The sequence below is a fragment of the Geotrypetes seraphini genome, chromosome 14 (genome assembly GCF_902459505.1).
Source record: "Geotrypetes seraphini chromosome 14, aGeoSer1.1, whole genome shotgun sequence".
Classification (NCBI taxonomy): domain Eukaryota; kingdom Metazoa; phylum Chordata; class Amphibia; order Gymnophiona; family Dermophiidae; genus Geotrypetes; species Geotrypetes seraphini.
Window position 1 is genome coordinate 41803350 of NC_047097.1, and position 24583 is coordinate 41827932.

General features: G+C 45.5%; 1 protein-coding gene across 9 annotated transcripts in view; it reads left to right on the plus strand.

Moving 5' to 3' along the window:
* Window positions 1–24583, plus strand: part of LRRC49 (leucine rich repeat containing 49) — a 262562-nt gene that overhangs the window by 63276 nt on the left and 174703 nt on the right. For all 9 annotated transcript variants that reach the window (XM_033919763.1, XM_033919761.1, XM_033919755.1 and 6 more), the window contains one exon: window positions 23138–23204. In XM_033919763.1, the coding sequence (XP_033775654.1) occupies window positions 23138–23204 (67 nt within the window). The remainder of the gene's footprint in view (window positions 1–23137; window positions 23205–24583) is intronic.

The window sequence follows — 24583 nt, forward strand, 5'->3', positions numbered from 1 at the left end:
TTTAGTCTTTCCTCATAAGAGAGGAGTTCCATAAGCACATAAGCATTGCCTCTGCTGAGTCAGACCATAGGTCCATCACGCCCAGCAGTCCGCTCCTGCGGTGGCCCTCCAGGTCAATGACCTGTAGTGATCTATTTTTCTACTACTCTATTAATTTACAGCCTTCTGTACTGTATAGTAACCCTCTAATTGTACCCATGGATCCCCTTTTCCTTCATGAACTCGTCCAATCCCCTTTTGAACCCCAAAGTCGTACTCTGCTCTACCACCTCCTCTGGAAGCGTATTCCAGGTGTTCACCACCCTCTGCGTGAAGAAGAACTTCCTAGCATTTGTTCTGAACCTATCTCCCTTCAATTTTTTTGAGTGCCCTCTAGTTTTTGCTGCCCCTGCTAGTCTGAAGAATCTGTCCCTCTCTACCTTCACTATACCCTTCATGATCTTATGAGTTTCTATCATATCCCCTCTAAGTCTCCGCTTTTTCAGGGAGAAGAGGCCCAGCTTCTCCAGCCTCTCAGCATATGAGAGGTTTTCCATTTTTGTCGCTCTCCTCTGGACCCTCTCGAGAATCACCATATCCTTCTTAAGGTACGGCGACCAGTACTGAACGCAGTACTCCAGATGCGGTCGCACCATCGCCCTATACAGCGGGAGGATAACTTCCTTGGTTCTGGTAGTGATACCTTTTTTGATAATGCCCAACATTCTGTTTGCCTTTTTTGAGGCCGCAGCGCACTGTGCCGCTGGCTTCATTGTTCTATCTACCAAAACCCCCAAGTCCTTTTCTAGGTCGCCTTCCCCCAGTACCATCCCCCCCCATTGTGTAGTTGTACATCGGGTTCCCTTTCCCTATGTGCATAACTTTACATTTTTCTACATTGAAGCTCATTGAAGTGGAAATAGTAGGACCGTTGGGAAACAGCGATCATAATATGATCAAGTTCAAGGTCGAAGTAGGAATACCGAAAGGAAATAGAACCATTGTGACAACTTTCAACTTCAGGAAAGGAAACTATGAAGCAATGAGGATAATGGTAAGGAAGAAACTTAGGAACACTTCCAAGAAATGGCAAACGGTAGAACATGCCTGGTCTTTTTTCAAGGACACGGTGAGCGAGGCGCAAAATCTGTATATCCCCAGATTCAGAAAGGGGTGCAAAAAGAGTCAAACAAAAGACCCGGCATGGATAACTAAAATAGTGAAGGAAGCAATAGGCAATAAGAAATATTCATTCAGGAAATGGAAAAAGGACAAAACTGAGGACAACTGGAAAGAGCACAGGAAGTATCAAAAAGAATGTCACCGTGTGGTTCGAAAAGCCAAAAGAGAGTATGAAGAGAGGCTAGCCAGGGAAGCTCGAAATTTCAAACCTTTCTTTAGATATGTTAGAGGGAAGCAGCCAGCCAGGGAGGAGGTGGGACCGCTGGACGATGGAGACAGGAAGGGAGTGGTGAAGGAAGAGAAAGAAGTAGTAGAAAGACTTAACATGTTCTTTTCGTCTGTGTTTACAAATGAAGACACATCCAACATACCGGAACCTGAGCAAATCTTCAAGGGAGATCAAGCAGAAAAATTAACATCCATGGAAGTGAGCCTGGAAGACGTACGCAGGCAGCTAGAAAAACTAAAAACTGAGAAATCCCCAGGTCCGGACGGAATCCATCCAAGGGTTCTGAAGGAACTAAAGGAGGAGATAGCGGAACTACTGCAGCAAATTTGCAATCTATCCCTGAAAACAGGCGTGATCCCAGAGGACTGGAAGATAGCCAATGTTACGCCCATCTTTAAAAAGGGATCAAGAGGTGACCCGGGCAACTACAGACCGGTGAGTCTGACCTCAGTTCCAGGTAAAATGGTGGAAGCACTTATAAAAGACAACATTGATGAACATTTTGAAAGAAACAAACTTCTGACAACCAGTCAACATGGTTTCAGTAAGGGGAGATCGTGCCTAACTAACTTATTGCACTTCTTCGAAGGAATTAACAAACGGATGGACAGAGGTGACCCCATAGACATCATATATCTAGACTTCCAAAAAGCTTTTGACAAAGTACCCCACGAACGCCTACTTCGAAAACTGAAGAACCATGGGGTGGAAGGAGATGTACATAGATGGATCAGAAACTGGTTAGCGGGTAGGAAACAGAGGGTGGGAGTGAAGGGCCACTACTCGGACTGGAGGAGGGTCACGAGTGGTGTCCCGCAGGGCTCGGTGCTTGGGCCGTTGCTATTTAATATATTCATAAATGATCTGGAGACAGGGACGAAGTGTGAGATAATAAAATTTGCGGATGACACAAAACTATTTAGTGGAGCTCGGACTAAAGAGGACTGCGAAGAATTACAAAGAGACTTGAACAAACTAGGGGAATGGGCGACAAGATGGCAGATGAAGTTCAACGTTGAGAAATGTAAAGTACTACATGTGGGTAGCAGAAACCCAAGGTGCAGCTATACGATGGGAGGGATATTATTGAAGGAGAGTACCCAAGAAAGGGACTTGGGGGTGATGGTGGACGTGACAATGAGGCCGACGGCACAGTGCGCAGCGGCCGCTAAGAAGGCGAATAGAATGCTAGGCATAATCAAGAAGGGTATTACAACCAGAACAAAAGAAGTTATCCTGCCGTTGTATCGGGCGATGGTGCGTCCTCATCTGGAGTACTGCGTCCAATATTGGTCGCCGTACCTTAAGAAAGATATGGCGTTACTCGAGAGGGTTCAGAGAAGAGCGACACGTCTAATAAAAGGGATAGAAAACCTTCCATACGCTGAGAGATTAGAAAAACTGGGACTCTTTTCCCTGGAGAAGAGGAGACTTAGAGGGGATATGATAGAGACTTACAAGATCATGAAGGGCATAGAGAGAGTGGAGAGGGACAGATTCTTCAAACTTTCGAATAATAAAAGAACAAGAGGGCACTCGGAAAAGTTGAAAGGGGACAGATTCAGAACGAATGCTAGGAAGTTCTTCTTTACCCAACGTGTGGTGGACACCTGGAATGCGCTTCCAGAGGACGTAATAGGGCAGAGTACGGTACTGGGGTTCAAGAAAGGATTGGACAATTTCCTGTTGGAAAAGGGGATAGAGGGGTATAGATAGAGGATTACAGTCCAGGTCCTGGACCTGTTGGGCCACCGCGTGTGCGGACTGCTGGGCACGATGGACCTCTGGTCTGACCCAGCGGAGGCACTGCTTATGTTCTTATGTTCTCATCTGCCATTTATTTGTCCACTCACTCAGTCTGTTCAGGTCCATTTGAAGTTCTTTACATTCCTCTACAGATCTAACCTTACTGGAGAGTTTCGTGTCATCTGCAAATTTAACAACTTCGCACTTTGTCCCTGTTTCCAGGTCATTAATAAATATATTAAATAGCAGTGCATCCTCTTTATCATCTTGGTTGCTCTTCTTTGAACCTTTTCTAGTGCTGCTATATCTTTCTTAAGATAAGGAGACCAGAATTGAAAGCAATACAGCAATACATGGAGCGATACAGGGGCATTATAACATTCTTAGTCTTGTTAACCATCCCTTTTTAAATAATTCCTAGCATCCTGTTTGCTTTTTTGGCTGCCGCCGCACATTGAATGGAAGGTTTCATTGTATTGTCTACGATGACACCCAGATCCTTTTCTTGGGCGCTAACCCCCAGGGTGGACCCTAGCAACTGGTAACTGTGATTTGGGTTATTCTTCCCAATGTGCATCACTTTGCGTTTGTTCACATTAAATTTCATCTGCTACTTGGACGCCCCATTTCACAATCTGCATGTGTTTTAAGAACTTTGAACAATTTAGTGTCATCTGCAGATTTAATCACCTCACTCGTTGTTCCAATTTCCATATCATTTATAAATAAGTTAAATAACACCGGTCCCAGTACAGATCCCTGCGGCACTCCACTGTTTACTCTCCTCCATACAGCTCATTATTAAGGGAAAGAGCTAATTATAGCTTCTCTTGGATTGTCAAGAGGGCACCAGCTCAAGAGGCAAAATACCTAACTATATTTAAATGGCTACTTGACTACCACCACTTAGTCACCTCTTAATTATGACCCCACTGTTTGAAAATCTAGGTCTAGTGAAAGTTATGACTGCCAATAAGAGATTTCCTATGACTCATGATGTCTTCTGTCAGTACCACCTGGACATCTTGGGAATAACCGAGACTTAGCTGAATGAAAGAAGGGAAATCTCACTGATTGATGTATACCCAACAGAATTCACCATCTAGCCTCAATCAAAACCAGGTGATCTGAGAGGCAGTCCTAATCTGAGAGAGTGCTCAATCACCATCCCCCCCACCTGTCTGAGTTAGAATGTGTCTTAATCCAGCTAGGAGATAAGGAAATAGTCTGGATATTCATGGTCTACCAAACACCTCACAACATTTCATCTGAGCAAAGAACTCCTGAATCTGATTACAAAGATAACCCTGAGCTTTACTAGGTTAGTGATCATGGGAAACTTTAACCTACATATTGAAATTACAGATACCATCACACGAATCAATGGCAGCACTAGGATTCATGCAGGTAATCAAGTCTCAAGAACATATTTTATTTATTTTTGAAATTTCTATACCGTTTAAAACTAAATGCTTTACATTATTTACAACCACAAAAAACAGGGAGGAAGTATAGTACAAATGTTTTGGAGTTACATTATTATTACAAAAACACTTTCACACAAAAAAGTGCATAATGTCTGATAGATTCAATAGCACAGCTCAGGCTTGATAACGACATGCAATTTCTAGAAAAAGGAGGAAAAAGCCTCAGACTGAGGCCCTCCCACCGTCACAAAAGGTGGTTAAAGGTGGTTAGGCATTAACCTCATTGGCAAAAAACCTCCATTTAACTGCAAAAGATAAGCTTAGTGCGTTGCTATTTATGCTTATGCTAAAAGATAGAAGAATAACTTTCAACTTATCTTCTGTTGATCGGTACACCAACGGTGGCCAACGTTTCACAAGTCTGCTGCCTCAGGGTGTAACGTATCCGATCAAGCTTCAATTGGGATGCCGAAACGCGGTCATCGGACAGGAGGGGTTGGGCACCCTCCTGCCGCGATCATAGTGGGGGGTGGGGGGCCTACCGGCAGGAAGGTAATCATCGAGGGTGGTTGGGGGATTTTTCAGCAGGAGGGATTGGGCATCCCTCCTGCCTCATTCATTTAAGGGGGGGGAAACTGGCAGCCGCAGCCGCTATACTAATCGTGGCAGGGAGATCCCTTGCAATTAAGTATAGCAGCCGTGTCTACTTACAATGTAGGCCAGCATTGTAAGTGTCTCCCGCTCTACTAGGGAGATGCATAGGGCCACCTAGGTTCATCAAGAGCTACTGCCTAGCCTTAGGCAAGCTTAGGCAGACTTGTGGATTTCCCTAGGCTCCCGGAGGCGCCTTCAATATAGGTGGCCTGCCTGGGGAGCATTTTTTTTCGTGCATCCCGATTGGTTGATTATACGCCTATAGCTGCCTACAATTGGGATACAGTTTACAGAATCTGGGCTCATGTGTATATCAAGGCTTATCTGTCTGGAGTGTTAGAGGGCAGATGGACTAGTTGGAAGTCTCAGGAAGCTTAGTTTGATGGACTTCCTTGAGGATTTGCAGGATATTATTACAACTAGTTCCACTTCAGATCTTTCTTTTCTGAAAAGGACAAACATTTTATCTAGAAATCATATTTTAAGAAGAAAAATGTTTATTTATCCCAGGACAAGCAGGCAGGTATTCTCACTAGTGGGTGATGTCATCCGACAGAGCCCCGATACGGACATCTTGCAAGCATGTCTTGCTTGAAGAAACTCAGAAGTTTCGCGATGCCCGCACCGCGCATGCACCAGTGCCTTCCCGCCCGATACTCCGGGCGTGTCTCCTCAGTTCTTTTTCTTCCACGGAGCTGAGAAGTCTATCTTCAATTTGCGCCCATTGAATATCTTTTTTGCCGCGGGTTGAGTTCTTTTGGGCTCTCCTGTGCGTTTATTTCTTTCTTTGATTTCCCTTTAAAAAAAAAAAAAATTTTTCCTTCCGACTCCGGGTCGGCCGCATGGCTGAGGCCCCGCGCCTTCGACCTTGCGGCGGAGCTTTTCCGGCCTATGTCCCGGCCAATTACCGGTTTCAAAAAGTGTAGCAAGTGCCAGCGCGCGATTTCGCTCATGGATCCTCATTGACGCTGCTTACAGTGTCTGGGACCGGATCACTTCCCGAAATCATGCCGGCCTTGCTCCACTCTGACGGCGAGAGCGTTTAAGCGCCGCTGTCTGCTCTGGGAGTCCATGTTCAAGATGGAAGCTTCGTCAGATCCTGCAGCTTCGACATCGACGGGGGCTTCGACTCCTTCAGCGAAGCCCGCTGCCTCCCCAGCTGCTTTGGGCCTCCTGAAACCGGCGTCGTTCACTCCGGTTTCGGCCCAGGCTTCGGCGCCGGTGCCTTCCTCCATCTCCTCGGAGCAGGTATCGACCCCTACAGTTCCACCGGTGGTGCTCAAGGTGCCAAAAGCTGCCAAGCAGAAGCACACTGCACCGAAGGAGCGCGGAGACCGTGTGGAAGGGCCCCCTTTTGGTGCGGATCCCTCCATATCGGCTTCGCTGCGGTCCATTCTGGAGGCTCAGTTCGTAGAACTCATGCAAACCATGGGGCCTCGACTGATTGCCACCATCCAGGGTGACCTCCCTGCTTCGGCTTCGAGGGGCGGACCGCCCCCTCCTCTTCCTCCTCGCCGCACGACCTCGTTGCTCGGCGAGGTGGAGTGGCGAGCGGTGTCCGGGTCCTCGAGGAGGTCCTCCGATAGTGCTGTGCCTCCTTTGGAACCGATTCCCTCGAGGAGGGCTTCTCTTAGTGATATGCCTCCTTTGGAGCCCATTCCCTCGAGAAAACCCTCATTTAGTGACCTGCCTCCCTTGGAATCGATTACTCCGCCCCATGATTCAGTGTGGCGTCCACCTTCGGGGCCATCCAGTCCGGGGCATAGCAGGAAGCAGGACGAGTTCTTCCGAACTCCCTATCAAGCCTGGGCAACGTCCAGAGAAGCACCGACTCTTCCACCTTTGCGATCGACGGCATCGAGTCCGATCTGCTCTTTGGAAGCGTCTGACCCAGTCTCTCACAGAAGGACTCGATCCCCTTCCAGGCATCGAGAGGTCCAGGCATTCTTCGAAGCATTCCTCTCGACACTCAACCGTCTCGCCTCAGAAGAAGTTGCCTCGGTTGGGGTATGCTGCTTCGACGGGGTCTCCCCCTCTGGGCCCGGAGTTCGAGGACCACGAGGTTTTCTACTCGTCCTGTTGCTCACAGGCCTCTTTGGAGCCTGAAGCTTCGTCTTCTTCTAGTCCGTCTCGCGGACCAACTGTCCTTTTCATCGTTTCTCAGGCAGATGGCGGATGACTTGGACATTACTCTAGATGCGGGGTCTCGATATTCCAAGGAGTATCTCGATACCATGCACTTGCCTCGGCCTCCGGCGGAGTCCTTGCGGCTTCCCCTGCACAAGCTCCTCGACCAGACCTTCATGCGCTGCTTCGAGTCTCCTTACTCTATCCCTGCGGTCCCTGGCAAATTGGATTCGCGGTACTGCACGGTGCATCATAAAGGCTTCGAGGGTCCTCAGCTTTCTCACCAGTCCCTCCTGGTCGAATCCTCGCTCAAGCGGTCTCATCCTGGCCAGGTCTATGCTTCCGTGCCTCCGGGTCGTGAGGGCAGAACCATGGATAAGTTTGGGCGACACATCTATCAGAATTCGATGATGGCGTCTAGAGTCCTGAATTATAATTTCCACTTTGCAACCTACTTGGAATTTTTTCTGCCTGTGCTTCGAAAGTTCACTCCATACATCGAGTCCCAGGCTAGGTTTGAGTTTGAGGAAGTGGTTGCTTCGTTGTCCCAACTCCGGCTCCAGTTGATGCAATCTGCCTATGATGCGTTCGAGCTCTCAGCCCGAGCGGCGGCTTGCTCGGTGGCGATGCGCCGGTTGGCCTGGTTGCGGACCATTGATATGGACCCAAATCTTCAGGACCGCCTGGCGAACGTCCCGTGTGCTGGGGCGGATCTTTTTGACGAATCCATCGAGACTGTCACGAAGAAATTGTCTGACCACGAAAAGTCCTTCCAATCTATCCTTCGGCCGAAGCCTAAGCCTCAGCAGTCTCGACCTTCTCGTCCACCGTTGATTTATCAGCGGCGTTATCAGCCGAGGCAAACTCCTCCTGCGAGGCAACCGGCAAAGCGACAGCCTCCCCAGAAGGGTCAGCCTAAGTCTCAGTCGCCTGCTGTCCCTAAGACCACTCAGCCTTTTTGACTGTCTCGTCGAGGGCATAACCAACTTTGTTCTGCCTCCCCCTGGTTTTCCCATCGGAGGGCGTCTCCATCATTTTTATCATCGCTGGGAGACCGTAACAACCAACCTCTGGGTCCTTACTATCATCAGGGAGGGATACTCTCTTCATTTCCATCAGGTCCCTCCGGACCACCCTCCAAGAGAGTATCCTTCCAACTTGACTCAGACCACCCTTCTTCTTCAGGAAGCTCAGGCTTTGCTCCGGCTCCGTGCCGTGGAGCCGGTTCCAACGGACCAACTGAACCAGGGGTTTTACTCCCGGTACTTCCTTGTCCCGAAGAAGACGGGCGACCTGCGACCCATTTTGGACCTCAGGGTCCTCAACAAATTCCTTGTCAAAGAGAGGTTTCGCATGCTGACGCTTGCTTCTCTCTACCCCCTCCTTGAGCAGAACGACTGGTTATGCTCTCTGGATCTCAAGGAGGCCTACACTCATATCCCCATTCATCCGGCCTCTCGCAAGTTCCTCAGATTTCGGGTGGGACATCTCCATCTGCAGTACCGAGTGCTTCCATTCGGCCTGTCTTCGTCTCCCAGAGTCTTCACGAAGTGTCTGGTGGTGGTGGCCGCAGCACTCAGGAACCAGGGTCTTCAGGTATTCCCCTACCTCGACGACTGGCTGATCAAGGCTCCCTCGGCCTCGGGGGTCCTCTCGGCGACCCTGTCCACGATTCTGTTCCTGCAGAGTTTGGGATTCGAGATCAACTTTCCCCAGTGTGGATAACAAATGCAGTGAAGAAGGCGATAAGCGACAAGAAAGCATCGTTCAGAAAATGGAAAAAAGATAAAACAGAGGAGAACCAAAAAGTGCACAAAGAACACCAGAAGGAGTGTCACCGAGCGGTTAGAAAAGCAAAAAGAGAATATGAAGAGAGACTGGCAGAGGAAGCAACAAACTTCAAGTCGTTCTTCAGATACGTCAAGGGGAAACAACCGGCAAGAGAAGAAGTGGGACCATTGGATGATGGAGACAGGAAGGGAGTGGTAAAGGAAGAGAAAGAAATAGCTGACAGGTTAAATGAGTTCTTCACGTCAGTTTTCACGAGGGAAGATATAACCAACATCCCAGAACCTGAAGAGAGCGGAAAAGGAGACCAAGATGTAAAACTGGTCAATTTAGAGGTAAGCCAAGAAGATGTACTCAAGCAGATAGACAGACTAAAGAGCGACAAATCTCCAGGTCCGGACGGCATTCATCCAAGGGTACTCAAGGAACTAAAAAACGAAATAGCGGAGCCTCTTCGACAAATATACAGCCTATCCTTAAAAACCGGAGAGATCCCGAAGGACTGGAAAATAGCAAATGTCACGCCCATCTTCAAGAAGGGCTCAAGGGGAGACCCAGGAAACTACAGGCCAGTGAGCCTGACCTCAGTCCCAGGAAAGATGATGGAGGCACTGATTAAGGACATCATCTGTGAACACATCGAAAACAATGAGCAGCTAAAACCGAGTCAGCATGGCTTCTGCAAGGGTAGGTCATGCCTCACAAACTTATTGCACTTCTTCGAGGGGGTAAACAGCCAGGTGGATAAAGGGGAATCTATAGATATCATTTACCTTGACTTCCAAAAAGCCTTCGACAAGGTACCACACGAAAGGCTGCTTAAGAAGATATGGAACCACGGGGTACAAGGGGTGATCCACCGATGGATCAAAAACTGGCTGGCGAACAGGGAACAGAGGGTTGGCGTAAAGGGCCATTACTCAGACTGGAAAGGGGTCACGAGCGGAGTTCCGCAGGGGTCGGTGCTGGGACCGCTCCTGTTCAATATCTACATAAACGACCTAGAGGCGGGAACCAAGTGTGAGGTTATTAAATTTGCAGATGACACCAAACTATACAGCAGGGCTCAAACCAGGGGAGACTGCGAAAATCTCCAAAAGGATCTAACGCAGCTGGAAAAGTGGGCCGAAAAATGGCAAATGAGCTTCAACATAGGGAAATGCAAGGTCATGCACGTGGGGAAAAAGAACCCGATGTTCACATACAGAATGGGGGGAACACCGCTAGGGATCAGTAACCTGGAGAGAGACCTGGGAGTGATGGTAGACGCAACACTGAAGGCATCGGCACAGTGCGCTACAGCCTCAAAGAAAGCTAACAGAATGTTGGGTATCATTAAGAAGGGTATTACGACCAGGACGAAGGAAGTCATCATGCCGCTGTATCGTGCAATGGTGCGGCCGCATCTGGAGTACTGTGTCCAGTACTGGTCGCCGTACCTCAAGAAGGACATGGCAGTACTTGAGGGAGTACAGAGAAGAGCAACTAAACTGATAAAGGGAATGGAAAATCTCCCATATACCGACAGGTTGAAGCAGTTGGGACTTTTCTCACTGGAAAAGCGGAGACTTAGAGGAGACATGATAGAAACCTTCAAGATCCTGAAGGGCATAGAAAAAGTAGACAGGGACAGATTTTTCAAATTAAGGACCACCACAAGTACAAGGGGGCACTCGGAGAAATTGAAAGGGGACAGGTTTAGAACAAACGCTAGGAAGTTCTTTTTCACTCAGAGGGTGGTGGATACATGGAACGTGCTTCCAGAGGCTGTTGTAGACAAGAAAACATTAAATGGTTTCAAAGAAAGTTTGGATAGATTCCTAGAAGAAAAAGGGATTGAAGGGTATAGATAGATATAGACCACTACTCAGGCGATGGGCCTCATGGGCCGCCGCGGGAGCGGACCGCTGGGCAGGATGGACCTATGGTCTGCCTCAGCGGAGGCAACTTCTTATGTTCTTATGTTCTTAAGTCTCATCTACAGCCGACCCAGTCTCTGCCCTTCATCGGGGCTGTCTTAGATACCATTCGTCTCAGAGCATTCCTTCCTTCTCAGCGTATGGATGCTCTTCTTCATCTCTGCCAGTCTGTATCTTCTCGCCAGACCATCTCGGCGAGACACATGATGGTCCTCCTGGGACACATGGCCTCTACAGTTCATGTGACGCCGTTTGCCAGACTCCATCTCAGAATTCCTCAGTGGACCCTGACATCTCAGTGGACTCAGGTGTCGGATCCGTTGACTCGACACATCACAGTCACTCCTGCTCTTCGGCAGTCTCTGCTCTGGTGGATGACCTCTTCGAATCTATCCAGAGGTTTGCTGTTTCATTCTCCTCCCCACCAGAAGGTTCTCACAACCGATTCCTCGACCTATGCCTGGGGAGCGCATCTGGATGGGCTTCGCACTCAGGGATTCTGGACCTGTGCGGACCGACTCCATCAAATCAATCTTCTGGAGCTCAGAGCCATCTTCAATGCTCTTCAAGCTTTTCAACATTTGCTGCACGACATGGTGGTCCTTATTCGCACCGACAATCAGGTCGCCATGTATTATGTCAACAAGCAAGGGGGCACGGGCTCGGCCTCCCTCTGCCAGGAAGCTCTCAGAGTCTGGGATTGGGCGGTTCGCCACAACACCTTCCTCAAAGCTGTCTACATTCAGGGGAAGGACAATGTCTTGGCGGACAAGCTGAGTCGGCTTCTCCAGCCTCACGAATGGACCCTCCATTCCATGCCCCTTCATCAGATCTTTGCTCAGTGGGGAACGCCTCAGGTAAACCTCTTTGCGGCTCCCCACAACTTCAAACTGCCTCTTTTTTGCTCCAGGATCTACACTCCTCATCGTCTCGAGGCAGATGCCTTTCTACTGGATTGGGGGAATCGCTTCCTGTATGCGTTCCCCCCATTTCCTCTCATTCAAAAGACCCTGGTCAAGTTGAGATCGGACCATGCCACCATGATTCTGGCCCAGACAACCTTGGTTCTCCCTTCTACTTCAACTCAGCAGCAGGGAGCCGGTCCTTCTTCCAGTGTTTCCTTCACTGCTTACTCAACATCAAGGTTCACTGCTTCATCCCAACCTGCAGTCTCTCCACCTGACAGCTTGGTTCCTCTCAACGTAACCCCTCACCAGTTTTCCCAGGCGGTGAGGGAGGTCTTGGAGGCTTCCAGGAAGCCTGCTACTCGTCAATGCTACTCCCAGAAGTGGTCTAGATTTTCTTCTTGGTGTGTTTCCAATTCTAAGGAGCCTCAACGAGCCTCTCTTTCCTCTGTATTGGACTATCTTCTACACCTGTCTCAGTCTGGTCTCAAGTCGACATCTATACGAGTCCACCTGAGTGCTATTGCGGCTTTCCATCAGCCTCTACAAGGGAAACCTCTCTCTTCTCATCCTGTGGTTTCCAGATTTATGAAAGGACTTTTTCATGTCAATCCTCCTCTCAAACCGCCTCCAGTGGTTTGGGATCTAAATGTTGTCCTTTCTCAGCTTATGAAACCTCCTTTTGAGCCTCTGAGCAAGGCTCCCCGAAAGTTTCTCACTTGGAAAGTTGTTTTTCTGGTGGCCCTCACATCTGCTCGCAGGGTCAGTGAGCTTCAGGCCTTAGTGGCGGACCCTCCTTTCACAGTATTCCATCATGACAAGGTGGTCCTCCGCACTCATCCGAAATTCCTGCCTAAAGTGGTCTCTGAATTTCATCTCAACCAATCCATTGTGCTTCCAGTGTTTTTTCCAAAGCCTCATTCTCATCCTGGAGAATCAGCTCTACACACTCTAGACTATAAACGTGCTTTGGCTTTCTACTTGGATCGCACCAAACCACACAGAACTGCTCCTCAACTTTTCGTCTGCTTTGATCCAAACAAGTTGGGACGACCTGTATCGAAGCGCACCATCTCCAATTGGATGGCGGCTTGTATCTCTTTCTGCTATGCCCAGGCTGGATTACCCCTTCCCTGTAAGGTCACAGCCCATAGGGTCAGAGCAATGGCAGCCTCTGTAGCCTTCCTCAGATCGACACCGATTGAGGAGATTTGTAAGGCTGCCACTTGGTCCTCGGTTCATACATTCACCTCTCATTATTGTCTGGATACTTTCTCCAGACGGGATGGACAGTTTGGCCAAACTGTTACAAAATTTGTTCTCCTAAGTTGCCAACTCTCCCTCCATCCCATTGAGGTTAGCTTGGAGGTCACCCACTAGTGAGAATACCTGCCTGCTTGTCCTGGGATAAAGCAATGTTACTTACCGTAACAGTTGTTATCCAGGGACAGCAGGCAGCTATTCTCACGTCCCACCCACCTCCCCTGGGTTGGCTTCTCGGCTAGCTAACTGAACTGAGGAGACACGCCCGGAGCATCGGGCGGGAAGGCACTGGCGCATGCGCGGTGCGGGCATCTCAAAACTTCTGAGTTTCTTCAAGCAAGACATGCTTGCAAGATGTCCGTATCGGGGCTCTGTCGGATGACATCACCCACTAGTGAGCATAGCTGCCTGCTGTCCCTGGATAACAACTGTTACGGTAAGTAACATTGCTTTTTGTGATCAGAGGGTACAGATATTCCCTATAACATGCTACTCAGTCATGTAGGAAATGTTTTCTTAAAGAATTGTTCTTTATCTTGTCCTCCCAATAAAGCCCTGAACAGGCTACATCAAAACATCTTTGAATGGGGCGAGAGATTCAAGATGGCCGCAGCCTAGGAGATCAGGTACAAGCCCCCGATTGAAGTGCTTCCTCCTGAATGATTTTTGGCTGAAAACAGTTGTTTTCGGCCTGGACATACCTGTGATGCCGAAGAGGAGAGGCAGGAGTGCTGCTGGCACCTTGCGGCACTCCGAGGTGCAGTCCCTCGGCAATATTGAGGAACTTCTTTGGAGGATGCAGGGAGCTGCTCCAGTGGATCCAGTTGCTACAGGCCCGCTGAGGATCTCTGGTGCTGGTGAGACCGACGGGACTCCTCCTGGGCTAGACACCACTCTTAGCCCGGATGTTAGAGCACCGCCTCCTCCACCACAGTTGGCCAATTCACCCAGGGGTCAGGAAACCCCGGACAAAGGGGAATTACTTTCCCCAGAGGCAGACAATCTAACTTTGGGAAGCTTGGAAATGGAGATCCCGGTTCGGGTAATCTCCAAAGAAGACGCTGTGGGGTCCATAACAGCTGGAGGAAGACTGAACAAGAGGGAACAGGAATCAGAACATCCAAAGGAAGGTGAGAGACTCTGTACTACAATACAAGCTACTTTTTGGGATAGATCTGCTGAGGTGACCTTAGAAGCCCTATGGGACCTGGTAGTAAATTTTGCTAAGGTAATTAGTCCCAATTTCCAACAGATTGAAAATAAACTTATCCACCATCCAGAAGAACTGGGAAAATTAAAACTGGATTTGACTTCTTCTAATAATTTACTTCAAAAGACTCAGCAGGATATGGTTTCAATAATACAACTCCAGGAAACTATAATTAAAGACAATTTGAATCTTAGAAGAAAAGTGGAGACATTAGAGAATCAAGCACATAGCAATAATTTTAGTATAACACCACTTCAGAGAAAGCTATTAAAACACATACAAAATAAATCACAAACATGAGCTATAGTCATTAGAATTTTCTAGAAAGCACAGGAGCCCACTGCAACATCTCCTATGTTCTGCTCTTGAATTTGTCGCACTTTCAGTATAACACCACTTCTGTGGAGGCAACATTTAAGATATGATGACTACCAAAGGAACATTAAGAAAAAGAGACTAGTTACTTCAGTTTAAAGCATATTTATTAGATGATAGTATCTTTGAGCAGTAATTCCAATTCCAATTGGCTAAGGTGAGCCAAACTGGAAAGGAAAACTAATGACCATTTCTTAAAGATATGGTGTTCTGATGCATACAGCGACCTCTTGTTTTTCTTCTACAGGGAAACAGGGATGGTTCAAGACAAGTAATAATCCCCAAGACACCAATCACCGTGGAACTTTCAAAAAGGAGACTCCCTGGGGAGTTTCACTTTGAAAACTAGCTTATAAATTCATGGGTTCAAAGTACCTGGGGGTTTGTAATTGCCCTGTTCACTATAGATAAGCACATAAGGAAACATTAGGACTGCATACATTGTGCTTTTTCTTCAGCTTGTTGCAGATTTACACTGTGCACTACGGTAGCACAGCTGCTTTAAGAGAAACATCTTATGTGTTCTAGGAAAACTTTTGGTTAACTGAAAAACAATCAATTCCTGCATTTCACTAAAAAGCACTTGACTGTTGCAGTTGTCTGGGTCTCGCTGAAAAAAGTCACTGCATGATGGCTGAAACATCAGTTCGAGACCCGAACAACTATAACTATCTTGACACCATTTGTAGAAGCCTCAGAGAAGAAATAAAACACTTCTTTTTAAAAAAATCATATTTAAATCAAAAGTTTTAATGTACTTTCAGATGTAATTGAGGGGAGATGGTCAGTGGTCTGCAAGTTAACTTGACTACACTAGTATAGTCCAGAGGTCTTTTTTGGTTATGCAAAATTTGTGGCATGTCCACATATAATTTGAAGAAATCGTTTTGTTTATCGGTTCAGTCCTTGATTATAGGGATGTTGGACTACTGCAATGTTCTGCATCTATCTTGTTCTCTCTCTGTAATGAAATGGTCACAAAGGGTACAAAAATATGGCCCCGAGATTGATTTTGTCTTTTAAAAAAATCTGATGAATTTCAATATCTTATAGAGGCAGTTTAAATTTTACTGTTTAGTCTATAAAGTGCTGTTTGGTTTGGCCCCATCCTACCCAGTTGCCTAATTTGAATAGGAAGAGATTTCTAGATCTCTGAGGGTAGAAAATTTATTTTCTTACCCTTTGGTTAAAGGGAGAAAAAGACTGAAACTGATAAAGGGTTTAATGGCTTATCGAGCGGCTATATTGGTTGTGGACGTTTTGGAACTTTTGATGAGTTTAACAGATTATCAATATTTCCAGAATATAATTAAAACATATTTATTTTGGATAGGAAACAGAGAGTGGGGGTAAATGGACAATACTCGGACTGGAAAAGCGTCACCAGTGGAGTGCCGCAGGGTTTGGTGCTTGGACCCGTGCTCTTAAACATATTTATAAATGATCTGGAAATTGGTATGACGAGTGAGGTGATTAAATTTGTGGACAATACAAAGTTATTCAGAATAGTGAAGAAGCAGGAGGATTGCGAAGATCTGCAACGTGACATAAACACACTCGAGAAATGGGCCGCGACATGGTAAATGAGGTTCAATGTGGATAAGTGTAAGGTGATGCATGTCGGTAACAAAAATCTTATACACAAATACAAGATGTCTGGGGCGGTACTTGGAGAGACCCCCCAGGAAAGAGACTTGGGAGTACTGGTCGACAAGTTGATGAAGCCGTCCGCGCAATGTGCGGCGGTGGCAAAAAGGGCATGATTAAGAAGGGGATCACGAACAGATCGGAGAAGGCTATCATGCCGCTGTACCGGGCCATGGTACGCCCTCACCTGGAATACTATGTCCAGCACTGGTCACCATACATGAAGAAGGACACAGTACTGTTCGAAAGGGTCCAGAGAAGAGCGACTAAAATGGAGGAGTTGGAGGAGTTGCCTTATATCGAGAGATTAGAGAAACTGGGCCTCTTCTCCCTTGAAAAGAGGAGACTGAGAGGGGACATGGTAGAAACATTCAAGATATTGAAGGGAATAGACTTAGTAGATAAAAACAGGTTGTTCACCCTCTCCAAGGTAGGGAGAACGAGAGGGCACTCTCTAAAGTTAAAAGGGGATAGATTCCATACAAACGTAAGGAAGTTCTTCTCACCCAAAGAGTGGTGGAAAACTGGAACGCGCTTCCGGAGGCTGTTATAGGGGAAAACACCCTCCAGGGATTCAAGACAAAGTTAGACAAGTTCCTGCTGAACCGGAGCATACACAGATAGGGTTGGTCTCAGTTAGGGCACTGATCTTTGGCCTAGGGGCCACCGTAGGAGTGGATTGCTGGGCACGATGGACCACTGATCTGACCCAGCAGCGGCAATTCTTATGTTCTTGAATTGAAAGGTTTTGGCAGACTATAAATTAATGTAATTTAGGTAATCTAGATAGGAAGGATCGATATCTAATGGGTAGAAAAGTCTGTATGACAGGGAGCTAGAAGATATCCATAGCAGGATAAAAGTAACAAATGGTGATAGCCACATGTAGAGCATTGAAGGCAATCAAGCTTGAATGGACAAACATAAGAAATACTCTCAACTACAATAGCAAAGGCAGGGGAAACTATCTGCATCTACTATGCTACTATGTAAATCATCTAAGGCAGAAACGTGTTACATGTCATCCCCAAAACACAAAAGAGAGAAAAAAATTCTGGTTTCATTTTACTGATGGCTTAGTAAATTCTGTAAGATGTATATCTATGTCTATTTCGGTAGTAAAGAAATTCAAGTATTTAGGAATTTGGGTTGATTCTCATCTAACATTCAAGATAATTAAGGGACTAGACTTAGATAAAGATAGGGAGAACAAGAGGGCACTCTGTAAAGTTAAAAGGGGATAGATTCCGTACAAACGTAAGAAAGTTCTTCTTCAGCCAGAGAGTGGTAGAAAACTGGAACGCTCTTCTGGAGGCTGCTATAGCGGAAAGCACCCTCCAGGGATTCAAGACAAAGTTAGACAAGTTCCTGCTGAACCAGAACGTACGCAGGTAAGGCTAGACTCAGTTAGGGCACTCCTAAGGGCTTCCGCGGGTTCAGACTGCTGGGCACGATGGACCACTGGTCTGACCCAGCAGCGGCAATTCTTATGTTCTTATGTTCTAAACTTTAATGAACATATTTCAGATATTATGAAAAAGGGTTTTTATGCACTTCGATCCTTACAATCCATTGGACATTTTTTTTTATAATAAAAACTTTCATACATTAATTCATGTTTTTTTAAATTTCAAAAACTCATTACTGTAACATAGTATATGCAGTACTTTCTAAATTCAATATTAGAAGACTTCAGACATTAAAAAATACAGCTATAAAACCTTTGGGACATAAAAGAAAATTTGATCATGTGACACCGTTATTTCTCTCTTATCATTGGTTACCAATATCATATAGGATACAATTTAAAATTTAAACATTGACACATAAATTGTTTCATCTATAACAGGGGTGTCCAATGTCGGTCCTCGAGGGCCGCAATCCAGTCGGGTTTTCAGGATTTCCCCAATGAATATGCATGAGATCTATTAGCATACAATGAAAGCAGTGCATGCAAATAGACCTCATGTATATTCATTGGGGAAATCCTGAAAATCCGACTGGACTGCGGCCCTCGAGGACCGACATTGGACACCCCTGATCTATAACAACTAAGTTATCTTATTTCTTTAATCATACAATATACCGTATTTTCACGCATATAACGCGTGCGTTATACACGATTTTTACAAACCGTGCATAACCTTGCGCGTTATAGGCGTGAGCGCGTTTTACACCTTTTTTTTACATAGTTCCCAACCCCCCCAATGTCCGATTCACCCCGCAGGACCGCTCGCAATCCCCCCCCCAACGTCCGATTCACTCCCCCCTGCAGGACCGCTCGCACCCCCACAGCCTCCCCCCTCATCATGGAGAAGCTCCTACCGTTCTCCTGCTGCTTCCTTTGCCAGCGGTCCCGGCCCTTCTGTGAGCCATGCGTCTGCGCTGCTTCCTCTTCCGGCGGTCCCGCCCTTTCTCTGACGTCCCTGTTTCCCTGTAGAAGAAAAACAAGAGGTCGCTGTATGCATCAGAACACCATATCTTTAAGAAATGGTCATTAGTTTTTCTTTCCAGTTTGGCTCACCTTAGCCAATTGGAATTGGAATTACTGCTCAAAGATACTATCATCTAATAAATATGCTTTAAACTGAAGTAACTAGTCTCTTTTTCTTAATGTTCCTTTGGTAGTCATCATATCTTAAATGTTGCCTCCACAGAAGTGGTGTTATACTGAAAGTGCGACAAATTCAAGAGCAGAACATAGGAGATGTTGCAGTGGGCTCCTGTGCTTTCTAGAAAATTCTAATGACTATAGCTCATGTTTGTGATTTATTTTGTATGTATTTTAATAGCTTTCTCTGAAGTGGTGTTATACTGAAATTATTGCTATGTGCTTGATTTCTCTGAGCTCACAATAAAAACACTCAGAGCCGGATTCTACAAATGGTGCCCTACCAGCGCCTAATTTAAGTTGAAAATGTTGTTTTAAAAAAAGCATTTAAAAGAAAAAATGTAGGCACCTACTGGTGCCAAAAAAATGACGCCTAAATTGTACTTATGTAGGTGCTTTATGACGCCTAACGCCACTTTAGGCATGGCTAATACTAGAAGTGGTGTTAGGTAGAAACATAGAAACATGATGGCAGATAAAGGTCAAATGACCCATCTAATCTGCCCATCTGCAGTAACCATTATCTAATCACATTCCATTCTTTATTTTATATTTTAAATATATTTATTGAGAGTTTTCAAGAAAAACAAATAACGGAAATACAACCACAGTATGGAAAATAAGTACAACTGAACCCCACTCAGCCTCCCACCCTCCCCACCTCCCACCCAAATATCCCACAATAACAAACAATCCATCCTCCAGAGAACAAACAGAATTATGGGTTTAACAAGTTACTGCGAGCTTTATGAGTCAATGTGAGCCAAAAAGGCTCCCAAATAGAACAATACAAACGTCCTTTAGGTGTGTCCAATGATGTCAAAGAGAGACGCTCCATTGAAGCTTGATGAAGCATGAGAGTACGCCAATGAGACAAAGTCGGTGAGTCCGATACAATCCAGCAATGTAAAATAGTTTTCTTCCCCAGCAAGATGGCACGGTCCAGAAAACCCCGGAATCCCTTCGGGGACACCCGAGGAATATGGTCCAAGGTAAATAGCATCTCAGGGAGACTAGTGTAGCCATGGCGCCAAATGGAAGTGATATGCTGTTGCAACTGGGTCCAGAAGCCCTGGACCAAAGGACAGGCCAAAATTGATGACCTAAAGTTGCCCTGGATTGATTACATTTAAGACAAGTATCCATGAGACTAAGTTTAGCTTGATGAAGGTATGCTGGGGACCTATAGAGGCGAAGAAGAAATTTGTAGTTCAGTTCAAGCAAGGTCACATGAGATGTAATAGCATAAATTTTCTTTAATCCAGTCTGAATATGCAAGCCAGTTACCACACAAGATAAGTCCCCAGACCATTGGGCTGCATAAGAGTCATAAGAAATGGTCCCCAGACTCTCACGAAGAAAGCGAATATGAAATTTCAAAGGAATCTGGGTCTGAGCAGATAAACAGAGCGCCTCCGAGAGGGCCTCCTGGCTGTGATTAGTGAGTCCTGCTCGAGAAAGAGACCGAACATAAGAGGCCATCTGGGAGTACGCTAGCCAGTCAACAGGAGTCCATTTATATTCAGTCTGCATCACTGCAAAGGAAGGCAGATCGCCCTGTGCGGTAACCACCTGAAAAATATATTGTAGATTGGAAGTTCTCCACACCGAGAGAGGAAATTGAGAGGTCCCAGGCGGGAAGTCCTTATTGTCCAAAAAGGGCAAGTAGGCTGTTGCGGTGTGTTGAATATGCAAGGACTTACATAAGCGCCTCCACACCTGTCTGAGAGGCTTAAAAACAGGTCACCAACAGGTGAGGGTCCACGAGGAAGACACTGTGCATGTAGCAAATAACTGAAGTGGTATGGGGTACAGAGAACAAGTTCCAAGGCAGTCGCCGAAAAATGACGAGTGCCCCGAAACCAATCGTTCAAACGTCACATTTGACATGCTTGGGAAAACAGCCGAAGACTGTGCAGTCCCAAACCCCCCCCCTGGGTTCTGGGAAGCATCAAAACGGACAAAGCTATTCTAGTCCGTTTTCCGTTCCACAAGTAAGAGGTCAAGTATTTCCCCACCTCTTTATCATGTTTGGTAGACAACAAGATTGGAAGCATTTGAAAAACATAAAGCCATTGGGGCATTAACACCATGTTATACAATGCAATTTTACCCATTAGTGATAAAGGAAAGTCCCTCCAGGTATGCAGTTTTTGTTGAGTAAGAGTCAAGAGTGGCAGGACATTCAGTGAATACATGGGTATCTTAATCCCCTTCCATTCTTTATAGATAGGATGTTTATCCCATATGATCCACATAGAATTCTACATTCTTCCCAACAATACCTTTTAGTGGTCCCTTCAGTACGCCAACTGTTTATGATACAACGCGGAAAACAATCTGCTCTGTGACCGCTCCCACACTGTGGAATACTTTACCTCTGACCTTGAGACAAGAAAAGAATCTCAATAACTTTAAATCTAATCTTAAAACATTTCAGAGATGCTTTTGAGATTTATGCTTACTTTTTTAATTAAAAATCTCAGACATCAGACCTTATATTAATGATTCCTTTTGTACCTTTTGTTTTTTTACCTCCCCTTTCTTTTATTTTATGCAATGTATCCTCCCCATTTGCCCATCTGTATCATGTTGTGTTTGTATGGTAATTGTGAATTTGTTCCCTTTATTTTATTTTTTTAAAATCTTTTTAAAACTCTGTATTAATTGGAAACCGCTTTGACTATGAAAGTGGTATATCAAGATTTAAATAAGCTTGAAACTTGAAACTTCTTTCTCTCTCCGAGAGATCCCACGTGCTTATCCTGGGCCCCCTTTTGAATTCATACACAGTCTCTGTCTCCACCACCTCTTCCGGTTGACAGTTCCATGCATCTACCACCCTTTCTGAAAAAAAAGTATTTCCTCAGATTGCTCCGGAGCCTATCACCTCTTAACTTCATCCTATGCCCTCTTATTGCAGAGTTTCCTTTCAAATGAAAGAGACTCGACTCATAAGCATTTTTACATTATGTAGGTATTTAAATGTCTCTATCATATCTCCCCTCTCCCACCTTTCCTCCAAAGTATAAAGATTGAGATCTTTAAGTCTGTCCCCATATGCCTTATTATGAATACCACATACCATTTTAGTAGCCTTCCTCTGGACCAACTCCATCCTTTTTATATCTTTTTGAAGGTGCAGCCACCAGAATTGTACACAATATTCTAAATGAGGTCTCACCAAAGTCTTATACAGGGGCATCAATGCCTCCTTTTACCTACTGGCCATACCCCTCCTTATGCACCCTAGCATCCTTCTAGCTTTCGCCGTCACCTTTTCAACTTGTTTGGCCACCTTAAGATCATCACATGCAATCACACCCAAGTCCTGCTCTTCTATTATGCACATAAGTTCTTCACCCCCTAAACTACCGTTTCCTCGGGGTTTTGCAGGCCAAACGTTTGACCTTGCATTTCTTAGCATTAAAATTTAGTTGCCAAATTTCAGATATTGTAAAGTGTCTCCATAGGTGTGATTCATGTAAAAGGTAGGCACCAGAAATTTAGGCCTTGAAAACCTTGGCCTACATTTCCAGTGCCTATTTTTTCCGAAGCCACAATTCTATAAACAGTGCCATCGTGTGATTGACACGTGATTGGCGACTGTCCTTTAATAGTTGGTGAGTTTGCTATTGTCAACAATTACAAGGCTTAGGACCCTCCTAAGTACTGCAGTTTTTTGCAATACCCAAAAGGAGGCCTTGCTTTTAAAGTGGCCTTGTCTGAGGTTTCCTATAATCCTGTGTGTTATATGTTTAGCAAGACATTGGCAGAATGTAATATCTCTCTGTTGCCCTGTAGTGCTTCATGAAGTTGGCCAACATTTGCATTTATCTCTGTCTTTTAAGCTTTTTAAGAGTTAAAACGGGGATTTTTAGGGGTATTTGATACTTCCTAGTTATTAATATTTTATTTTTTGTAACTGCTTTATTGACTGGGAGAGAGAAATTGCTATCCAAACATTCTGACCACACTATTCTGGAGCTTATAATGCAGCAAAACTGCTTGCTCTGGCAAGCTTGATTGACAGAAAAGAATGCTAAATTTTGGCAACTTGCTTTCTGTATTTCAGAATAAAGAAAATCTCAAATCTAGAGAGCTTGGAGAACCTTGACATTTTGGATCTTCATGGCAATCAGGTACCTAATGCTAAACAGTAATATTCCTGTCTAGTTGCAAACTTCATGACTTTAGGAAAGCAGTATAACTGTGAATGTATTTGGATTTGGCTTGTAGAAAGTGGACATGTGTTCGGTTTCAGAGCTGTTTTTATAGGACCAGTAAGATTCATAAAATTAACCAAAATGTTATGATATGAAGCAACTTTAGAGCAATGGAGAAATAAAAATAAAAATGCATTTCCTTTTGTACTGAACACAGTGTAAAAAACATCTGTGATGAACATTTCCCAAAGCCAGCATATTCCAGTTAATACTGTAAATTCCCCTACCTTTGTCTAAAGATTTTATTTTTCCTTCATGTTGATCCCACTTTCTCTTCTGATGTCCTGTCTTCTATCAATTCTTCTTCCAGTGACTGCTATATTTGTCTTGTCTCCATTCTCCTATCTCTTTCTGTCTGTTCCATTCCCTTACTAAACCTGTCTCTACTTTATTGATATTTCCCTTTTAGCTCTTTACTCCTTTTTTTTCTGCCTCTCATTCTATTCCACCCCCCTCCTTTTAACTTTTCAGTTATCAACTTTCCATCTCTAACTCTCACCCCCTAGTTCTCATTTTCCATCTCATTCCTTCTCCAGCCTCCTATTTCCTTCCTTCTTTACTGCCCCTTACCATATCTCTACCCTTGCCACCCCCTTGATCTCTCCTACATGGTCTCATAATTTCTAATATTTCCCCTCCCTCCACCCTTATAGCCTCCCTCTCTTTTTCCCTCTCCCACTTTATAGACTTAACATCTCCCTGTCCTTTACCCCTAGCATCTTCATGTCCCATCTGTCTTCCTTCCTACTCTCCACTGTGGCTCATTATCTCTCATTTTCATTTTTCTGCTGTCTTGCCTTTGATTCAGGATCTCTCCCTCTCTCTTCCCTCCCTTCCTGTCCTTGTGATCCAATATCTCCCTCTCTCTCCTCCAGCCCTGGGTCCAGAATTGCTACCTCTCTTCTCAATCCTCAGCAGAGACGGAACAAGGCTACTTGCAAGCAACATCAAGAGAAGTGGACAAGTTTTTAAACTAGAGAGAAGGGGAAAGCCGACAGTCGACAGAGAGAGAGAGTCGATGGTTCGGGAACCGGTATACCCAGAGGATACCGTGCAAGAAGATAGAGGGAAAGACTCACCGGATTACAGGCAAGAGAGATCAAAAAGGACACAAGAAGGAAGGAAATGCATGAAAGGAAAAAGCTGCAAACTCAAGTGTATGTACACAAACGCAAGGAGCCTTACAAATAAGATGGGTGAATTAGAAGCCATAGCGCAAAAAGATAATGTTGACATCCGAAGCCATAGCACAAAAAGATAACGTTGACATCATAGGCATCACGGAAACATGGTGG